The sequence below is a fragment of the Geospiza fortis genome, unplaced genomic scaffold (assembly GCF_000277835.1).
Source record: "Geospiza fortis unplaced genomic scaffold, GeoFor_1.0 scaffold7, whole genome shotgun sequence".
Lineage (NCBI taxonomy): Eukaryota > Metazoa > Chordata > Aves > Passeriformes > Thraupidae > Geospiza > Geospiza fortis.
Window position 1 is genome coordinate 4,528,278 of NW_005054344.1, and position 20,645 is coordinate 4,548,922.

At 41.9% G+C, this 20,645-nt stretch overlaps 1 protein-coding gene across 1 annotated transcript in view; it reads right to left on the minus strand.

Annotated features, from left to right (window-relative positions):
- Positions 1-20,645, minus strand: part of CDH17 (cadherin 17) — a 22,458-nt gene that overhangs the window by 984 nt on the left and 829 nt on the right. Inside the window, exons 2-16 of the mRNA XM_005422922.2 lie at positions 18,694-18,792; positions 17,877-18,014; positions 16,087-16,225; positions 14,711-14,869; positions 13,848-14,047; positions 11,329-11,460; positions 10,611-10,761; positions 9,721-9,936; positions 8,394-8,470; positions 6,949-7,140; positions 5,469-5,713; positions 3,626-3,756; positions 2,491-2,727; positions 456-572; positions 233-349 (exon numbers count right to left, since the gene is read on the minus strand). Coding sequence (XP_005422979.1) covers positions 233-349; positions 456-572; positions 2,491-2,727; positions 3,626-3,756; positions 5,469-5,713; positions 6,949-7,140; positions 8,394-8,470; positions 9,721-9,936; positions 10,611-10,761; positions 11,329-11,460; positions 13,848-14,047; positions 14,711-14,869; positions 16,087-16,225; positions 17,877-18,014; positions 18,694-18,792 — 2,350 coding nt within the window. The remainder of the gene's footprint in view (positions 1-232; positions 350-455; positions 573-2,490; positions 2,728-3,625; positions 3,757-5,468; positions 5,714-6,948; positions 7,141-8,393; positions 8,471-9,720; positions 9,937-10,610; positions 10,762-11,328; positions 11,461-13,847; positions 14,048-14,710; positions 14,870-16,086; positions 16,226-17,876; positions 18,015-18,693; positions 18,793-20,645) is intronic.

A 20,645-nucleotide genomic window follows, 5' to 3' on the forward strand; every position in this document is an offset into this window, starting at 1 on the left:
TCAGCAGTTTCTTCTGTCCCAGCTGGTTGTTGTGCCATTGGACATTTTTCTTACAACCAAAACCTTAGAAGTTTGCAGCCATCACGATACACAATCATGGGATCTTCCCTCTTTCACTCATTCTGCAACATGCTTGACAAGTCTTCACCCAACAAGTGACTTCATGTCAGAAATGCAGCAGCATCATCATATCTCAGTCTGCCTTCAAATCAGCCAGGAAGAAGTGACTTACCAATGACGATCAGGACTGCAAGCAGAATCCCAATTGCCTGCCCAGCGGTTGGCCAGGAGTGCTGACGGTCTATTTCGATAAAACATGAATTTTCACTGGAACACTTGCAGATGCTTACTGCAAAAGGAAATGCCATGAGGTTAATGAGAAGTTTAGTAGTCACATTTGGTTATTTATAAATGTAACTGCTCTCTTGAAGGTAATAATTGTGTGCATAGAATACCTTTAAGATTCACTTTGTTTTCCAAAGGTGGTTTTCCATTGTCATTAAGTATTATTGGAACATCATACACCTTCTCTTCAAAGTTAGCATGTTTCAGGGACAGGAAAGCATGAGTAGCTGTAAGTAGGAAATGGGACATTCATGTCAGCACAAGAAAGAAAGTTAGTTCAACATTCATACCAGCTGCAAATGTTCTTTTTTTTTTTTTTAAGGCTGCTTTGCACATTATAGTAATTCCTGTTTTCCTCAATGTCTTCCAGGATCTCATTGGTTTGCAGACACTAAGTAAAAAGGGAATACCTAGAAGCCTAGTCTGGCCTTCATCATAATATGACTATAAAATTTCCTTCCTAATTTCTACACCAGGCCAAATCTGATCTTGGGTAGTGCTACATTGATAACATCCCATCTAAACCTGGAGTAGTCCCCTACACTCATAGAGACCACAAGCAGCTTAAATTGTTCCCAAGGAAATGTAGGACAGACCATCCTTCTAGTGAACTTACACCGTTACATCTAAGACTCTTTAAAAACTGGAAAAGGTAAAACCAGCCATTCGGATCAGATCAAAAGTCTATTGATGTAAGTATCTTGTCTTCAGAATAAATGGAGATTACGATGAAAAAGAAAGCATGTATTTTATTTCCTCCTCCCTCTCACCCTTTAAACATTTTCAGCTCAAGGACTTCTTGAGCAAGATGTAATTTCTTGCTTTGAACTTCTAGAAAATTTCTGCACAGACAACGCCCTGTGATAGCAAGTTCCCAAGTCAGCTACCTCCTCATTCTATCTGCACTGTAAATAATTCCACAAGCTTCACTTGAGGGTCCCAGGTTTTTGCACCGGAAGAGAGAGCAAAGGATGAACCTTGGCCACCCTGACCACAGCATTCATAATTTTATATCTCTGTATTGCTTTCTTTCCTTACTCTCTTCCAAGATTAAAGTAGTAGCTTACTTTGCTGCTCCTTCCTTATATACACTTCCTTATATCAGGCCATTCTATAACTCTGATTATCCTTGTCACCCTATCTAAACCTGTTTCCAGTTATACTGCATATTTATGATAGAGATAGAGAGACTGGAGTTCAAAGCCTGAAGAAATTATGGATTTATGCAGGGGCATAATGAAGTCCTCCAGTTTCCTCTCTCTTTGTTTCCTGGTAATCCACAATATTTGACCTGATTATTTGAATACTGCTGATCTCACATTTCCATGGAACGGCTTACAGTTCTCCTTCCTGATTCATAATGGCCAGCTCAGCACCCATGATTTCAAAAGTGAATTTGGGAGTCCAGGGCTCACTAGCACCTCTGAATTCTATTGTTCAACCAACTCAGTCTTGGAAGAATGTTCTGAAATTCTTCACACTTGGTTTCTATTCAAATAACTTGGTATAATGAGTAAACTTTGCCTCCTCATTGCACATCCATATGTGTTGAGTTATGCAGATCCCAGCAAAAAACCTTCGGAAAACCACACATGAACTCCCTTCACTGCAAGAGCTGACTGTTTACTCCAAGTCCTGAATTTTAAATTATTATTTATTCTTTCAAAACTTTAAATTTATGGCAACCCAGCTTTCTCTAGTGGGACAATTCATCAAAATGTTTTATTAATTCAGACAGACTCTATCAGCCGAGCACTTATTCATGTGCTTACTGTCCCCTTCAAAAAGCTCCATTCACTTTGTGAGGCAGAACTTCCTTCTGCATGAAATATCAGAAATGTACAGTTTGCAAACTGCTCTATTTCTTTTTCAGTAGTGAATTGTGTTCGTTAAACACACATATATTTCATACTTACATGCTTCTTCCCTCAAAAATACTCATGAAATTATAGCTTGCAACATACTGGGTTTTACCTCTTGCAAAAAATAATTAATGACTTTGGTGTTCTCAACAACCCAATTTTTTTTCTACACAGAACACTGGTTATGCAATAATAACAGTGAAAAGGAATTCTGTAATTATTCATATTCACCAGAGTACCAAGTGAGTCCCATATCATTGTAAGAACAGCTGAATTAGCTTACCATTGAATTTTGAGATTTCCCAATTATTTCTTGCATTCATCTCATCCGCAAGGGAAAAAGTAAATTTTGAATAAAATAATTGTTCATCAGCATCAGTAGCTTGAATGAGAGTTCTCTCTCTTCCACTGACTGGGTAGCAGAAGAAAGTAGGATAATCCATAGCTATTTGTGGGTAGTTGTCATTCACATCACGTAAGTGTAGAGTCAAGAACACTTTGGATTTCTGAGCTGCATTATCTGTCGAGTTAAACAGAATGCAAAGTTACATGCACATCTTGGATTTACACTCTGGGCTGTTGCATTTGCAGCTATCACAGAGATACACCATCAGATAGGCAGTGAAAGGTGGTGTTCTGTCTAAAGGTGGCAGAAGCAGTGTCTCAGGAGGTCCTGATGGATTTGTGGTAGCTGCCACTACTTTTTAATGATCATTGTTTATTTACCACCAGCTCTTGCTAGCTACAGAACCCTAGCAAGGGAAAGGAGGCAGATCTTATCTAGTAATCTGTCATATCCATCATGTCTGGCAAGCAGTCACATCCCAAGTGACCAGTGCTCTTTGTAGCACTCTTAAGCATGAAATGCCTTGAGTTTCCCACCCCTCTTCTATATACAGAAAACAGAAGCCAAAATGGAAAGATTTAATGGCTGGAACTAGAGGTCCTAATACATTTCAGACCTGACAGAGTATTCATTTTAATTACAACAAAATGAAATTCTGTAGAAGGTTACAAACTACTCTTTGGGTATGTTTTCAGGAAGCCTAACCATACGTAGGAGAAAGACTAAAATCTTCAAAGCTCTAGAGAAAAAAGCAGCAGAAAATATTGATACTGAAAACAGTGAAAAAATTTGAATCTTCTCTATATGCCATGTGGTTCAAGCAAATATAAGACCATACCCAACTTCATGAAAGCTATTTTAAATCCTTGTTATGAACAGCATCAAGAGTTCTTCAGGAAATTTAAATTCTTAAGAAATATATACTTCTAAGGATACACCACAGGATGTATATCTGAGATTACATGTTCCAGTACTTTTCATGGGTTTAGTCATGGTAGGTATGATAATTCCTCATAAAAGAGTAAGGACAGGGGATTCCTCTGTGTGTATGTTTAGTTGTTTCATCACTTACTTAGCTCTGATACAACAACCTCTATTGAGTATACTTCTTCAGTTTCTCGATCCAAAGGGGAAGCAGTGTATACCTGCCCAGTGGCTGAATCAATTCTCAGCCATTTCCTCACGTCACCTTCCAAGGAGTATCTTTGGAAAGAAATAGGGGGGAAAAAAATCATATATACTGTTCCAAATTGGGAAAAAATTCCAACTAAGCCCATACTTCTTTGTTGACTTTATGTAAGAAGCTTGATTACAGTTGTACTCAAAGAGAGGGTTCTTGGAAGAGTTGCAGTACTACAATACTACAGCCAACCAGGAGACATAGACAGAGGAAGTGAGGGCAAAATCATCCAGAATAAGAGTGAGAGCAGAACTACAGAAATGCCATCTCTGCTGTAGCCTGTGTGCTTGCAATTCCACTTTCCTTCTAAATGGGGAACCTGGGATGGCACTGAGCTTTTAGTCCAGAAGTATGATTTGTCCAAACCCCATGTCCCTCTCACCCCATCACATCTCCCACGTGCTGGTTTTGATGGGGCCACAAGCCAAGGGCTGGGGGACAGAGGGGCCAGTGCAGCCAGGAACCCTTCTGTGGATTGAGGAGGGACCAGGACCCCAAGGAGAACCATGGTGATTATCTTCTGGCAGTCTGGAGCAGCCTGTTACTTCCATTGGGGCAGCCTTGGAACAGAATGTGCTTTAAGCATCACCACATAATTGCGTTTATATCATTGTTTGAAAAATCACCAAGGCCCCTGGGTATTTACTTACACAAATTTAACCATGAACATATGACCCAGTTAAAGCACAGAAACTTGCTTGAATAGAAGTGACCAGACCTTCTCATTCAATGTTTTTGTTCTTTCAGTATCCTTTACACTAGAAACAGCATGCTTGTACATCTTCTACTTTTCATACTTTTTATTTTATGCCCTTTAACCTATTTTTAGCAGAAATGTGGTTTATGTATAGCTAAATTCCTGTCATTTGTCTCTGTCATCATCCCCCAGAGCTTCTGGACTATGTGGCTGCCTTTCAAACTAGCTTGACAGAAGGCCAAACATGATAAGTTCCCAAAAGTTAGGGACAAGTAGAAAGCCAGATGAGAAATCTCTGGGAATAAGAACCCACAGGAGGCCTAAGAGTCACATTGTGCAACTCTATTAACCACTTGGTGTTTTGCTAAATTTCAGTTAAATTTCAAGAACTGTTTATTTTGAGTTGATCTGTTCAGCATTCCAGCTGGGAATTGTACAGCAAAAGTCACAAATAACTCCTCTATCTGACTCTGCTGTGTAAGGTACATTTACACCATGCAACACGGCACAGGAGTTGTCTTGCACAGAGCTTTGCATCCACAACAGAAAGAGATGTGTCATCTCTGACAGCTAGGAAAGAAAATTAATTCTTTTTCAGTTGTAGACTTGAGGTTGTGCATTTTGGTTGCTTCCTGTGTGATGTGAAAAGCAGCTACTCTCCTACTGGTTCAGGGGTACACAGTATATGCCTTATTTTTTTTGATAAAGGCATTATGGACAGGGAACCTTGTTATTCTCAGTCCAGCTCTACCTTTCTCCTGGAGATATAAATTAGCCTGCTTCCCTTGTGGTTTCCTGTTTCAAGGCTGATGTTTGTTACAGTACAGAGACAAATCTGGTCAGAAAAGTACCACCCAGCTGCAGGTGTGTTGCTGGCCCCTACCCCACCACACATCCACCTTCTACTAGGAGATAGGAGTTCTATAAAAACAATATTGTTCCACATGCCAAGTATTGGGCATATTTTCCTTGCATGTCCTTTAGAACCATTTTTGAAACCCTAAATTCAATTAATTAATCACAGTCACTCTTTTTTACCGTACAGAATCCCCTTCAGGATCATAGGCCTCCACCGTCATGAGCAAGGTATTGACAGGAATGTCTTCAGACACCTCTGTTTTGTAAAATGGCTTCCGGAAAGCAGGTGGCTCATCCACATTTGTCACAGAAACTTTTAACTTGGTGAGAGAGCTCGCGTTGTACTCCACGCCTTCCACCAGCGGCTCGGGGTTTGTGGCGTTGATCACCAGGTTGTACACAGGCATTGTTTCAAAATCAAGAGCCTGGACGAATTAGGGAAAAAAAGGGTTTGTGAAGCAATGGCTTTGCTGCTGTGGGGAGCTCCAATGAGAAACTAAAATGTCCCCCTTTTCTCAAGGAGGAGATTGCATCCCAAATGCAGGCAAAATAAAGGAGAGCTGACAGGAGAAAATTACACTGGGAGTGTTCCGTTTAAATGAAACCATATGGCTGTTTAGAGGCCTCCTCAGCAACTGCATTTTCTAATAATGTTGCCACCTGCCCAACTAAGTTTAATAACAATATCCTGTTTACAGAAATAGTATTTATAGCTCTGTATGAGAAGGCCTCAAACGACCTCCGGGTGCCAAAAGTCATGCAAGGGTTGTTACACCACAGAGTTTCTCACAGCTGCCTCCTTGGGAAAAAAGGAGGCTGAGGCTGAGGCTGATGCTGATGTTGAAGATGGTTCACCAAACGCTGCCTCTCCCTGCACTTGGCCTGGTGGTAGCACACGAGCTGGAGGCACACAATATGGCACCCCTTGGAAAATTAGTGGCAGCTTTCTGGAGCCATAGTCCAAGCGCCTTTGAGAAGGTTAACTTCAAAGGGAGAGTAATTTTGTTATTGAAATTCATGGATGCAGCAAAAAGTGTTCCTTATATTCCTGTCTCCAGCATTCAGGATATGGGCTGTGTCACCTACTGCAGCACATGCTGTCCTTGGCTTGGTCAGAGTTAATGTTCCCCTCATCAGGAACAAACTGCGTCCCCATGCTGACATTGAGACATGCTGGCTACACTTGCCCTTTGCTTTGCAAAGGCCAGAGCAACTGCAGGGAGGAGAATCTGCCCCTTCACAGCCCACCACTACCACCACAGCCGTGGAAGCATTAGCTGGCTTTCTCTTGTCCAGAAATGCTGCTGCAAAATCACTCAAATAATGTAAATTTTTTATCATTACGGTGCATAAAGACCTACTTCATTGGCCAGAATCTGCTCTTCTGGAGAAGCAGCCAGCAGCAGAGTCTGTGGAGGGAGCTGCTGGTGGTGGTGAGGGCACAGCAAAGGCAGGAGGATAGGTGTATGTGTGAGCACTGCACAGACACAGAGCCTGAGTCCAAAAGTGGAGGCTCCTGCAGACTGCACCATGCTTAGGGTGTCCCCAACCCACCACCAGTCCTCACCTCCTCACAAATAATTCAAATCATTACCAGGGCACTAACTGTGTATAACAAATAAGTAACACTAAAGGAGAAGAATAAAATTCATCTATTCACCTTGCCAATCCTGATGAACCCTCGGTTTGTTTCAGAGTCTGTCTCTATGGTGAACGTGTTGTTTGGATCACCTTCCTTCACTTGGTAAACGATGAGGGAGCTCCCTGTGGCAGGCTCATCTCCATCAGTTGCTTCAATTTCTAATATCACACTTCCTATTGGGATATCTTCTGCCAGAGTCACACTGCCATACTGAAGAGAGAGAGGTGTCATTGAAACATGACATACCATTTGTGGAGAAGAACTTCAGCACAACCATTTGTGGATAAGAATTTCAGCACAACCACAAGCTTGTGACCCACATGTGTGGATTTATTTTAACCCACAGCAGCTGCACAAAGGAGGGAGGCTCTTTGGCCACACATTTGTGGTAGGTAATGGGATCTATGTCAGTGCCGCTAGTACAGCACCAGTCCACTGTAAAAACCAGCCCACGATCATGCGGAAGGGATAGTACAGCTTCTCTGTACCCTGTGAGCACCCTGGCCACTCCTTGTTAAATATTTGATTGCTTCATGCACCATAGGTTGTTGCCACATTGGCATCCCAACTCCTCTGACTGTTTAATGTGTGCCCTTGCCCAGAAGCCTCACCTGGAGACCAGGTCCTGGACCGTGACCTTGAGGTGAGATGGTGTAAAACCTGCTCTGCAGGCGCCTTGTCTGCACGAGACTGTGCTGACCTTGCCATCAACTGAGATGGGCAATACAGTGTGCAAGGCCCAAAACTCAACACAGCTTTCCTGAAAGGAAAACTGTGCCTGACAGGCCAGACAGCTCTCCTGAGCCCACCACCTACATGGCCTGCAGGAGTGGCAGTTGCTGGGACACCTCTGTGTAAGTACTTCAGCCGCTCCAGTGTCTGCCAGGAGGCTTGGGCCATCAGGCAGAAGTCATGAAATGTCTGCAGGTCTCTGCCAGATGCCAGCACCTCCACCAGAGAAAAGGTAGGAGCCTGACACCCATCCTGGAATCAGGACCACTGTTTCTGGCCAAACCACATAGGACTTTTGATTCCCATTCATCTTCTGGCTGTTTTGGGTACACTAGTGCTGTGTTTAGAAAGGTACTTGGGAGACACCAGCTTTTTTTTCCATTTAGCTGTTTGATTAATTTTAAAGCCTTTTCTTCCCCCTTTCCCTTCAGAACTTGCATTTCTGGAATAAACTACTTTAATAGAAAAATTTCTTTCTGTACACAGTTTTCCACTGAACAAATTACCTTAAATTTCATAATTAGCTCTTAATCTGTCCCATTGCTCACTGTCTAGATAGAGCTTATATGCAGACTTACAGCAATATTTTACCTTTATTTTTACTAGTAGTTACTCTGTTACTTTGTCTGTAAATGGCTAGTTTCCTTCTGACATCCTATAGACATTGAAGGTATGATCAAACCCTTGTCAAAAGTTATTGAAGCATCCAAAATGGTCTTAAAAATACTCACATCTGAATTTTTAAAGATGGGAATTTGATCATTGATGTCGATGACGTGTACTTCCACATTACAGATTGTTTCGAATTCTGCATGGGAAGAGACAAACAATGTCACACCAGCCTTTCTGCCAAAAATAACTCTCCTCCAGAAGGGTTCACTGTGAGCAAAAGTGAACATTGCCAGATTGCCCAATCTAAGCACTAAATTGAGAGAAGCACTTACCTCAGATATCTCTTAGTCAATGACAACCTCACTCTCTATCTTACCATTGATCTTCCCCATTTCTCCAGCACTGTCCCACCCTGTTTCATTTCCCTCACTTTTTAAAACCATATCTGTTTACCAGGATGATGATAGCTATGAATTGTGCTAGCTGTCTCAGTATAACTTTTCCATGTCAAAAAAGTAAGCCCTGGACTGTTAACACTTCCTTGTTGTCTTGGTCATCAGGTAGCACCCCCAGTTTTGTTACAGGCAGGCTTCAGATTCATGTAAATCTAATCACTACCTGAGCAGGGGCACCCAAAACAATGGCAGGTTGTAATTTTAGAAGCATAATATATCCATATATAGATGGATTTTAGTGTTTTACGAACATGCCTCATGAGCTGAAAGTTAAGGAAAATTCTAAACAACATTTTTTGGATGGAATTCAAATAAGCATTCAAGACAAATCACCAGCTTCCTCCTTCTGGAAGATTTTCCATCATCTGCCAAAATGATGCCATTTCATTTACAGACCATTTCATTTCCATGCCATTTCTTCATGCACAAGTTTTGCCTGACTGTAGGGATTCCAGCACAAAGTTTTAAGCTTTGGTATGAAGTTTGATTTGCTTTCCATTCAGTGAATCACAAAGGACTCATGACAATTTACATAAGGGGCAACATAATTTTTGACGTTTTTTTCAGCTTAATATTCTCTTAATGTTTTAAAATATTATCTGGACTGTCTGAGCAGCTGTGTTTAATTTCTTGATATTTTTTTTTTCCAGTTAAGTCCCTTTGAAAGATCTGGGGGAAAACCACAATCATGATTTCTTCATTTTTTCCCCCTGCGGAAGGAAATCTCTTTCTGAAGTACTTGTTAACAAGCTTCCCAATTTAGCCACACTCTGTCCTAGAGCTGGTTCTCTTCCATGCTTGCATTATGAATCATGATTCATCTCCCTGCATCTCGAGAACAGGACAAGTACCATGCCAGAGCAAGACAGCTCTCAGTGCTACTGCCTATTCAGCAAATCCTCCTTGTCTCCCCACCTCCCTTAGACACTGAACACAAGTCCTGCTCGGGTGGACAGAGTTATTCCAATGTGTAACAGCAGGCATTACTTACGTGGATCTGTCACCAGGACCTTCAAGAAATACTTGGCTGATTCACGCTTGCTTAAGGAACGGCCAGTTAACTGCAAAGTCCCGGTGTCTTGCTGAATATAGAAGAGATTCTGTGAGGGGAATTCAGGTTCCTGACTCTGGATTTGGAAATGCAGACGAGAGTTAAGGCTGTCCTTCTCATCCATGTCCGTAGCAAACACGGTGCCAATATTACTCCCTGTAGCAGAGCAGAGATGGGAATCAGACACAGTGCAGTGGCTCCATATCTCCACAGAAGTGCACGGTGACAACACTGATGCCAGTGCAAGGAGTAGACAGTCAATAAAGCTGTATGGAAAACACTTCAATGGACATGCAATCTTTCACTTCTGAGAGTTTTTGCTTTAGCCTCCCAACATACTGGTTTGGAGTCAGGGCAGTCCAAAAGACTGTAACAACAGACTTTTCAGTCCTGAAACCAAATAACTGATGTCAAGACATTGGAAGATTTTGGTAATGTTCCATTAAAATCAGAGGCTTTATGCTGGAGCTGCAGCTGGATGAAGCAAAATGGGCTCATACCATTTTAAGAACAGTATTTCTTGTGTTGGTAATAAAAGAGGTGTTTTTCTTTACACAGTCTAAGCAGTTATCCAAATCTGTGGTTGTGGGAAAATGCAGTTTTATATTTTAAATAAAACAGCATTTTTAAAGTAGGTGTTTTGGGTCTGTCCTTCTCAGGTTCTTGAAATCCTTTCCATAGGAATTATTGAAGGGAGAACAGGAGGGCTATTTGCACAGGAAAACATTTCCCTGGGACAGCCATGTTTTAATCTTTGGGATCATTCACACATAGCTGGAAACAACAGGAATACAATGAGATGTATAAATTAACAGAAGTTCTTTTCTTACCTCCCTTTTCATTTTCTTGAACTTCAATTATGGTCAGGTCCTGCTGACACACAGGGGGATTGTCATTGATGTCTTCCACAATAATGTGAATTTGCAAAGGCTTGTCCACCAGTTCTCCTGTGTTATCTTTTGACACCACATAGAATGTATACTGCAACAAGAATATAGCAATTAGATGGTTTGAATGTCCGCTGTGACAATATTTTGCATTTTAGTATGTAACTACAGGAATATGAAATATCCTCTCATGAGTTTGCTCAGTATTTTCTCTGTTTAAATCAGAGCTCTTCCATCACACCTTAGCTTCTGAGGGCTGAGTTCCCAAAGGATTTTAAAATCTGTGGTCCCCAAGATATGAAGTAGATCTGAAACCTCCAGACCTCCTTCACTCCACCTCCTACCTCTTACTCATGCACCTACAGCCCTGCCAGAGCTGGTCCATGCTGTACATTGTACACATGCTGTGGGCAGGGATTGCTACTGCCAGACCCACTCTAGGGTGAGAACCTGAAGCCTGTTTACAGTATAATAGGTGGATGAACTTTCACATATATCACATCATTTCCAAACAGAAGTGACAAGAAATAAAACTTTTATCTATTCTCCCCTTCCCCATCCCCCTTCCTTTCTGTTGAACTTTCTCATATTTACTCCCACACCAATAATCAGCTTCCTGCTGTGCTCTCTGCCATCAGTGAAGCTTTATGTTTTGACTTACAGTATCCTTTTCTTCCCTGTCCAATGGTTGGGTCACATAAATATCCCCATTCTCACTGATGGAAAATGGGAGCCTTGGCAGCTTTTCTTTTTCAAAAATGCCATAAATTACACCTGGTTCATTTGACTGCACCTAAAAAAAAACCAAAAAAACAAGTCAGGATAGGAAGTCAGAAGTGTAGAGTGAGATTTAACAGGGATTATTTCTGGACCACAAACAGAAACAACTGCATTTCTGTTAGCTTCATAAACGAGAAAATTAACAGTTTGGTGGGCTCTCAGGATGAACTGTAGAAAATCAGACTGATAATCCACCTCTGCTTTCTGAATTGTGTGCTGAAGCCACTTTGCCACAGTTTCTCCATCTGTCCAGATGGGATACAAACACATACCCTTTTATAAAAGGATTTGGTGATGTGGAGATAAAGAGTGATTATGAGAAAAAAAACATTATTTTAGTTTTAATATCTTGATACTAATGATTTCCTCTCCTAACACTCTCTATTCCTGCCTGTTGCTTTGTTTTATTTAATTCAGAGAAATGGAACAATGAAACAGCACTAAATTAGAAGGAGCTGCCAACTCCTTCCAGGACAGAGAGGCCCTGCAGAAAGACCTTGATAAATTATAGAGATGGGTAATCATCAACTGTATGAAGTTTAACAAAGTGACAGATTCTGCATCTGCAATGGGGCAGTCCTGGATGTATGGACAACCTGGGGAATGAAAGGCTGAAGAGCAGCTCCATAGAAAGGGACCTGGGGGTCCTGGTCAGTGAAAAGTTGAATATGAGCCAGTAGTGCCCTGGCAGCCAGGTGGGCCAACCCTGTCCTGGGGGGCATCAGGGACAGCATCACCAGAAGGGCAAGGGAAGGGATTGTCCTGCTCTGCTCTGCTCTGCTCTGCTCTGCTCTGCTCTGCTCTGCTCTGCTCTGCACTGGGGTGGCCTCACCTCGAGTATTGTGTGAAGTTTTGGGCACAACATTATAAAAAAGACATTAAGCTATTAGAGACTGTCCAAAGGAAGGCCACAAGGATGGTGAAGGCTTTGGAGGGGAAGCCTTAGTAGCAGCAGTTGAGGACACTTGATTTGTTCAGCCTGGAGGAGACTGAGGGGAGACCTCAACATCTTCATGAGGGGAGGCAGAGGGGTGGAACTGATCTCTTCACTTTCTTGACCAGGGGCAGGACTTGAGGAAGCTCAACTGGGGGAGGTCTGTGTTAGATATATCAAGAAAAGGTTTTTCACCCAGAGGGTTCCTGGGCACTGAAACAGGATCCCCAGGGAAGTGGTCACAGTAGCAAGCCTTCATTAGTTCAAGAGGCACTTGGACAATGCTCTCAGGCACATGGTGTGACTCTTGGGGTGTCTTGTGCAGGGCCAGAAGTTGGACTCAATGATCCTGATGGGTCTCTTCCAATATAGCATATTCTATGGCTCTGTGATTCTGCGCAAACAAATAGCTGGTACCTATCTGTAAATAGGTGCATGCACACACTTTACATTCATCAAAGCTCATGAGGAAGGCTCTTTTTTGGGGTGCTGCACATTTAAAATGAAATTAAATACACAGACCGGTTAGTTAATGGAGTCTGTATTAACATTTATGTTCTATATAGCAGCAGCTACATTTCATTTTCCCCTAGGCAGAATCAACATGACATTGGCTACCACATGAAATGTTTATACAAGTGACCCCAAAATGGGTGAACCTTTACATGTTAGTCTTCTTTCTACCTGTTTTCATTCTGGATTTCCTTGGGCTGTCACTAAGAATAGCACCAAGCCAGTTACTCTTGTGAGCAGGATCCATGGAATCCTGCCATGTTCAAAGGATGACAGCATTGGGGATGTCATTGCCAAGGCATTTTTCAAAGTCAAATATTTCTGAAAGGCTGTTGGCCTGTTAGTTAATATGTACTGATGTACACACTGCTATTGGTCTGCAGTTATCAGCAAAATATTTTGTGCTTGAACTGTGAAAAGAGGAATATTGGTAATGCAGGATGTGAAGGAGGGTATTTCAGTCCTTTCAAGGTACTTTTGATGTAGCAGTTGTGCTGCATGATACAAAACCGGTCACAGTAGGCATCCCTGAGTGTGAGGGACTGCCCACAGCAGGGCTGTTGAGGAGATGGTCCCCTGTCCTGCTCTTCTGCAGGTGGAAGAAGCTAACCACAAAATCAGCTCCAAAAAACACTTGGTTTGCTCAAAGCCTGGAGGACCCATAACTGAATGCTGGTCTCAAACTGAAAGGCAAAGTTCAGTCACTCTAGTGTTTGTATTGACTGTATCTCAGTCACCTTCAAACTATTAACTTTTGTGCTGACAAAAAATCAATGAGACCTCCACTAACAATCATTTCCAAAGGATGCCATATTAAGAAAATGACTGGGAGGTGTCAAAGTCCTTCTGAAGAACCTGGTGTTGGATGCAGTGGGGACACCTTCACAGTTAGTCGTGAGGAAACAATTGTGTGGTACAAGGAGAAGTTCATGGAGTGTGGTCAAGGACCCTACCTTGCTGATGTTGACAGGGTGGACCTGGGTTGAGTTTTCTTTGATGTGGATGGTGGGGGGAGCTTTCCACAGGCTCTCCTTCACCGTGATGATCACATCAACACTGCTGGTGAAAGCATTCGTTGTTGTCCCTGCCATGTCCTTCACGGAGACAACAAGTATGAAGGTGTCCTGCTTTTGAGGATCCAAGTAATAAGAGCCTAAAGACAGAGCAAAGAGTCAAGAGAAATGGCACAGAGGCTGTGGGGGCTGTTTATCTGCCCATTGCCTCCTACATGCACTATGGTTCTTTAACTGCCTCAGACTTGCTCCTTAGATGGTCCTTTGGGACAAACCTCAGCAAGCCACTTCCTCTGGGTTCTCTGAACAGCATAGCCTCATGTGCATGGAATCATATGAGACCTCTGTGCTGTGGTCTCATTTTGTGCAGAGGCATTCCCGAACAGCCCTAGCCCCAGTAAGGCACTTGTTCAGCCCAGCAGAATAGATGGGAGTTTCTAATCATTGCAATTCAGTTGGGATCACTTTTCCAGCTGAGTTTTCTCTGCATTTTTCATGTTACTGCTTTTGGGTTTCTAGATTTCATGGTAGAGAATTAATTCCAAGATACGACATAGCGGAGTCCTGAAGGACAGAGGATCTCTCTTCTCAGTGTACTTTCAGATCTCAATCCCCATTTCTGCTAGCTTCCATTGAATTTGACGGGACAAAACACAAGTTCCCCAAAACTAGGGCTTTAGTGGAGTATGTCCCACTGACTACATTTATTCAAAATGTAGCATCAGCCTCATGTTGTTGTTTTGTTCCTATGCATATCCCAGAACTCATGCTTGCTCTTTGCAATCAAGAATCTTTTTACATACCTTTCCTGCTTGGTGAGATTGCTCCAGTTTCACTATCAATCTGGAAAAGCATTTCTTCATAAGGGTTGGGAAAATGATGGAGAATGCTGTAAGACAGCTGTGCATGGAGAGTTGTAGGATCATCATGGTCAGTGGCATGGACATACATGAAGGGCTTGCCTGTTTGGATTGGAGAAGAAACAGTGGTAAGAGAAGAGACTGAACCTTAACACATAATCCATTCAAGCAGAGCTCTCAAACTAGGAAAGCAACTTATGGGGAGCTGCCATTGCTCCATAATGCATCTCCCATGGGAAGCCATGTGCAGAGGTTATACTGCTGTATACCATCCCACAGGTCCGCCCTCCACCAGCTCTGCTTAGTAGGATCACAACAGGTGTGGTGACCAGTTGGTGAAGAAGGTGACAGAGTTAAATCAGCAGGGAGCTATCTATCGCACAAGAGTGCCTGAACCCAGAATTCAGCACACTGGGATCTCTCCTTAAGGCCACTTTGCAGTTCTTACACAAATCAGTTAAACCCAAAGCACCTTGATAAAAGTGGTGCATGACCTGCGACACAGATACAATAAAAGAACAATCATACAGTGAAAAAAAACATGGAAATACCCAGTAATGTAAGTCAACTTTTACCTTTTGCACACCAGGGCAGCATTCAAAATCTTTTTGACTTGGATGCACTGAAGAATATACAGTAATATGTTTCAGAATAATTTCTGACCCCATGGAGGTTTATATGCATGTTATTTAGCAAAAGTTTCTTCTTGAGTCCATAGCCACAGCAATAACATCTGTATGAGTCCTTTGTTTTATTTCCAAGATGTAAGTCTCAACCTACTGCTCTTCGATGCTTGCATGACTTTTGGACTGGATCACTGCAATTCATAATCTAAAACTCTCTTCTAAATCTTAAGGTTTAGCCCATGTTCTGAGAAGCATCACTCATGGTAAGCACATATCCCATATCTATCCTGGCACTTTCTTTCACTGATATGTAAAGACTCAGATAGTCATAGCCTTCTCTTTCTGTATAGTCTTTGGTAGCCTTTAAATTTTAAACCCCTTCTACCATAAGGTTTTGTTGTTTGGTTTTATTTTCCCCAGAGCAATGGACAGAGCAGCAATGTTTGTCTGTTAAATGACACTTGCAAAGAGTAAGTAATAAAAAATATTTCTGATTGCACTCATCCCTTTACACCACATAGCAGTCACCGCTTTGCCCTTTCATTATATTATAGAGGCTTTCATTCCTACTTTGTACAGTCCTGTGGGAAGAAAAACTGATCTTTTTCCAGCTTGTATAGCAACAACTTTACCTTCCTGCTTAATTTACCTACCTTCCTATTAATGATAATACTTAATTATGGTGACAATTACCTGGACGAGAGTTCTGCCTCACTACTCCATAGTACTTTGTCTGGTTAAATTCTGGGGGGTTGTCATTGATATCCTCCACATATATTGTAACAGCATATGGACCTTTAACTCTCTTTCCATTCTCATCCAGACTTTCCACCTGATTCAAAAAAAGAAGGAACAGCAAGTAAATATTTTCATGCAGACAGGTTAAAAGGCATAAATTAATATCAGGGTGTCAGATGCCAGGTCACTCTTACTGTCATGCAAATCTGGTGAGAGCCACCACTGGGTAGCTCCACATACAAGGACAAATTCGCCACTGTAGCTCCCTAACAAAAATTTGTCACAGTATATAATGCCAACAAAACCAAATAACCCACTCCTGCTTCTAATGACACCTTTCAGAGGACAATTTCCCACTTCCAGTTTCAGAAGACTACTTGTATTTTTTCACAGCTTAGAATTCATGTTTTTCTTTAAACAGCAATATATACTTTCTAGCAAACAAGGAGAAAATCCAACATGATATAGCATTTATAACTAATTGCTATTATGAATGTAAATCAGAAAAATAGTCTGATAAAAGGGTTAGTAAAGAAAAATTAATTCTTAATTCTAATGACTGTTTTTTTCACACAATTTGACTTATTTTCCAGCCTTCTTTAAATCACCAAGTATATATCTGTCACACTTAATTTTGTTTGCACATAATAGATAAAATCATGATTATTTATGCCTAACCAAGCATAACTTTTTCATTCTGTGATCACTTTTTGTCTATAAATGATTCACATGCTTAGAGTTATTAACTTCTGGGGCCAGGAAATTGTCCTCTCTAATTCCAGTCCAAGGGTGCTTTAGAGCTGAGAATGTGAAACCATGAAACCTGAAGTGACAGACTTTAGAAAGACTGCTAAGGCTGGCTAAAAAATCATCATGTACTTTGCCTGTTCAGATACTGATCCTCTCATGATCATCTCTTCTCAACTGCTAGTGCCTCAGAAAAAGACAGCACCATTTTTGACATGGTTTAAGAGGACAAGGATGCGCTGAGACCCAAAGACTTCCCATCCACTGCTCTATTCTCAACAGCATTTGCACTAGTGAGATCCTCATGAAAAGGGTATAATAGCAGGACAAGCACACAAAGCTTTTCCTCTCTTAGAGTCCAACATGTGCCCAACAGCTTTCTGCTGATATCTGACAGAGCTTAGATCTGTGCCTCTCTGCCTAAATGTCTTTCACTCACACTGTTTCACAGAGTCACAGAATATTCCAAGTTGGAAGCGAGCCACAAGGTTCATCAACCCTGAAGTGAATGGCCCATACAAGGATCAAACCCTGGCATTGTTAGCACCATGCTCTAACCAAGTGAGCTAATCTCTGTTGGTCACCATGTATATTGTAAGCTTTCTAAATTATTACAATAGTTCATTTTTCCACTCCAGAAATAGAATTCACCCTATCAGCCTTCAGGGATAACAAGAAAAGTTCATTCATGAGGCTAGATTCTACTTCCAGTCAAGGATTCCCCTCATATTAGGAGAGCTAAAGGGTTGTCTTGGCATCACAATTTTTGTTTTCTGAACATAGCCTTCCTCTGCTAAGGAGCATTTTCCTGTCCAGTCTTTGAGAGGTACAAAACCATATGTCTTCCAGCAAATCTTGATATTAAAAATTAAAAACCTGCCTGTAAACATAGGCAAAATAAAGGATTCCAAATTCCAACCAATTTCTCTTACTACCACGTATACCCAAAGAGGATGAATGTGAATATTCTCCCTTCTTATTTTTTATTGAGTTTTTACCTGCAGCTTGTGCACTTGTTTGGTCTCCCAGTCCAGTGACCCATTGATATACAGGATGCCTGTCCTCGGCTCAATGTCAATAATTCCAGCTTTTTCACCAGATATTCTGAAGCTCACAGCAGGTGGCTCGAGTTTGAACTACAATGGAAAAAAAAAAAAAAACCAAACCAAAAACAGAGGGAAAAATCATCATTTTTTTCAGCATTTTCACCATAATAAAAATAATTTCACACTTTTGTGACTTTTAAAATCTATTGCCAACAGTGTGTTTGGCTGGGAGAATGATATTCCAAGAGTCTGCTCAAACAAGTCTGCTCTTTTCTGATCCTCAGCAGAAGAGTTTTCACATTGCTTCCTGAATGCTGCAAGAAATCCCAACTGCAGTTTGTTTCCAAAGCAAATGTCTGCTTAGGACAGGCTTTGTCTGAGCATGGGAATGGAAAAAAATGACACACATCCTCCATTTCATTTGCCTGGGAGCTGGATCTGTCCTTCTGTGGTTATGGCTTTGGGAGGAAAACCTCAGAGTCAAAGGAAAATGATGACACAAGTTACATGGAAAGAAATTCTCCAGGAATGTTGATTTTATTAATCCTTGACTTAGGATATCCTCTTAATTATGTGCTTGAGAGGGGGTTGTCTCCTGCTCTTTGCATGTAGACTCTTGAATTCCCAGAGAGAGGAATCAAAAATTAATTTTGGATCCTCTTGAGGGACTGTTCTTCCCACCAGCACAGAGACAACGCTTCACATGTGGTCTCTGTGTGCAGGCTGTGGGGCTCTTGACCAGAGTGGATAACACGAGACACTTGATTACCTGGTGAAGGATGCGTGGACCCCCTCCTTCCTGAACAGAGAAGTCCATGTCCTTCAGAGGCCCAGTTACACTCAGGCCCTCCAGACTAAGCCACATGGCCTGTGGGAGAGAGAGGGAGGGATGGAAGAAAGCGCATGAGGGATGTCTGCTGCCACCACACACAAACAGCAGCTCCCCACCCCTGAGGCTCCTTGAGATCTTTTGCTACAGTACAAGGGCAGAGACTCTTCCAGGCTTGCACTGAACATCTCCAGGCTCTTTAGTGTACATAATTTTTTAAAGCAGTGAGATTTATTAATTAATTAGAGAACAAAGGCTTGTGCCCTGCCCTTTTCTGACCACTACATAATTAAATGAGATTGGATCTACCTTCAAGAGCAAACAGAAGAAGAAAATAGATTAAAGTAGACTAAGAGCAGAAGGGAATTCATAAAATCACTGCTGGATCTCCCCTGTGTCCCCAGCAGGACCATCCATGACCCATCCAAGAGGCACAAAACCCTGTGAAAACAAGTGTGTCTGGAAATCAAACATCACACCTGGGGATGAGGAGGAGCTGTGGCTGCACCCTTTGTAATTTCCCCAATAAATCAAATCTTTTTGTATGGGAATTAGGTGGCCCTCTCTGGGTTCCTACAGCACCTCCCTAATGCCACAGCCATCTGGGCAAGCCACTTGAGCCCTGTGCCTTCACATCAATTGCATGTGAATGCAAACCACAGAGAGAGCAAACGTGACCTTCAGATCTTTGGCTTTTACCTGATGGCAAATCTGTCACACAAATCTGTCTCAGCCTCTGCCTTCCTAATGGCTAGCAATGTCCTAATATCATGGGTTTTTACTGCCAAATTTTTATGAGGTTTTTAACCTCACACTCCCCAGTGCCCAAAACCTCCTCACTCCTGCCCTAACATTTCAGGGCTGTTCTTGCTTCCAAACAAAAGAAACAAAGCAAAATTGAGCCTCTCAGGACAGGCCTTGCACACAAGACAATTCACACTATGGTTCAGATAATCAGCCTGTTTCTTCAAAGGAAAGACCAAGATTCCCCAATTTCCCTGTCTTCACCACCTATCTTGACAACACTGAGTGTCTGCCTGTCAGAATAAGGGCTCCATTATTTGGCTCAACAAGTAAAGTTTCTTTTCCTCAATAGTAAAAAATTAATTTATTTTTCTTCACAGATTTAGAGTACCATTGCCACCCTGTCCATCACACCACAGAGTTGAGTGTGTGTTCTCTGCTGCATGACTTTTCCTCTGGATTTGATCCTATTGCTGCTGGGACAGGTATTCAGTTTCTCACTGAAAAGCAGTCTGCATATTACCAAGGGAAAACTTAATTCTGCCTATGACAAAAACACGGCAAAGTTCAGCACAATTCACCCTAAAACACTGCTCTGTGTGTGTGTGTCACAAGTTGTGTCTCAATAATTCCACATTGTTCTTAATAATAGCCAGAGATGCTGTCCCGCTCGCCTACAAGGCTTTGTGACTCCTTTTGAAAATGGGAAAAGCAGAGAGCTGGGGAAGGAGAGGGAAGGATGTTAGTGAATAATAGTGTGAGCAGAAGAATATCAACAAATGCAATCTGATAGTTATGCATCCAGGAAAATGCACTTTGCCGCTACCTTTTTAATATTTTTGCAAAATGCTGGCTGCTGGCCTTGCCAGGGACCAGATATTAGGACCCTGAATCTGACCTGCTACAGCTATTCCCATGTTACACAGGTTGGCACAGCCTGGCTCCTGGAGGCTGCTCCTGGGTCTGTTTTATGGACAGATTTTGCTTTATCATGTTCCCTGCTATGGAGGAACAAAGGCTGATGCTATAAAACCTAACAAGTTCAAAGTGCAGCCTGTGAAAGAGGCAAGCGATACCAGTACTGTTGATTAAAATTACTTTATGTGGACCATAAATATTTCCAAACATATTTCTACCACATGAATCAC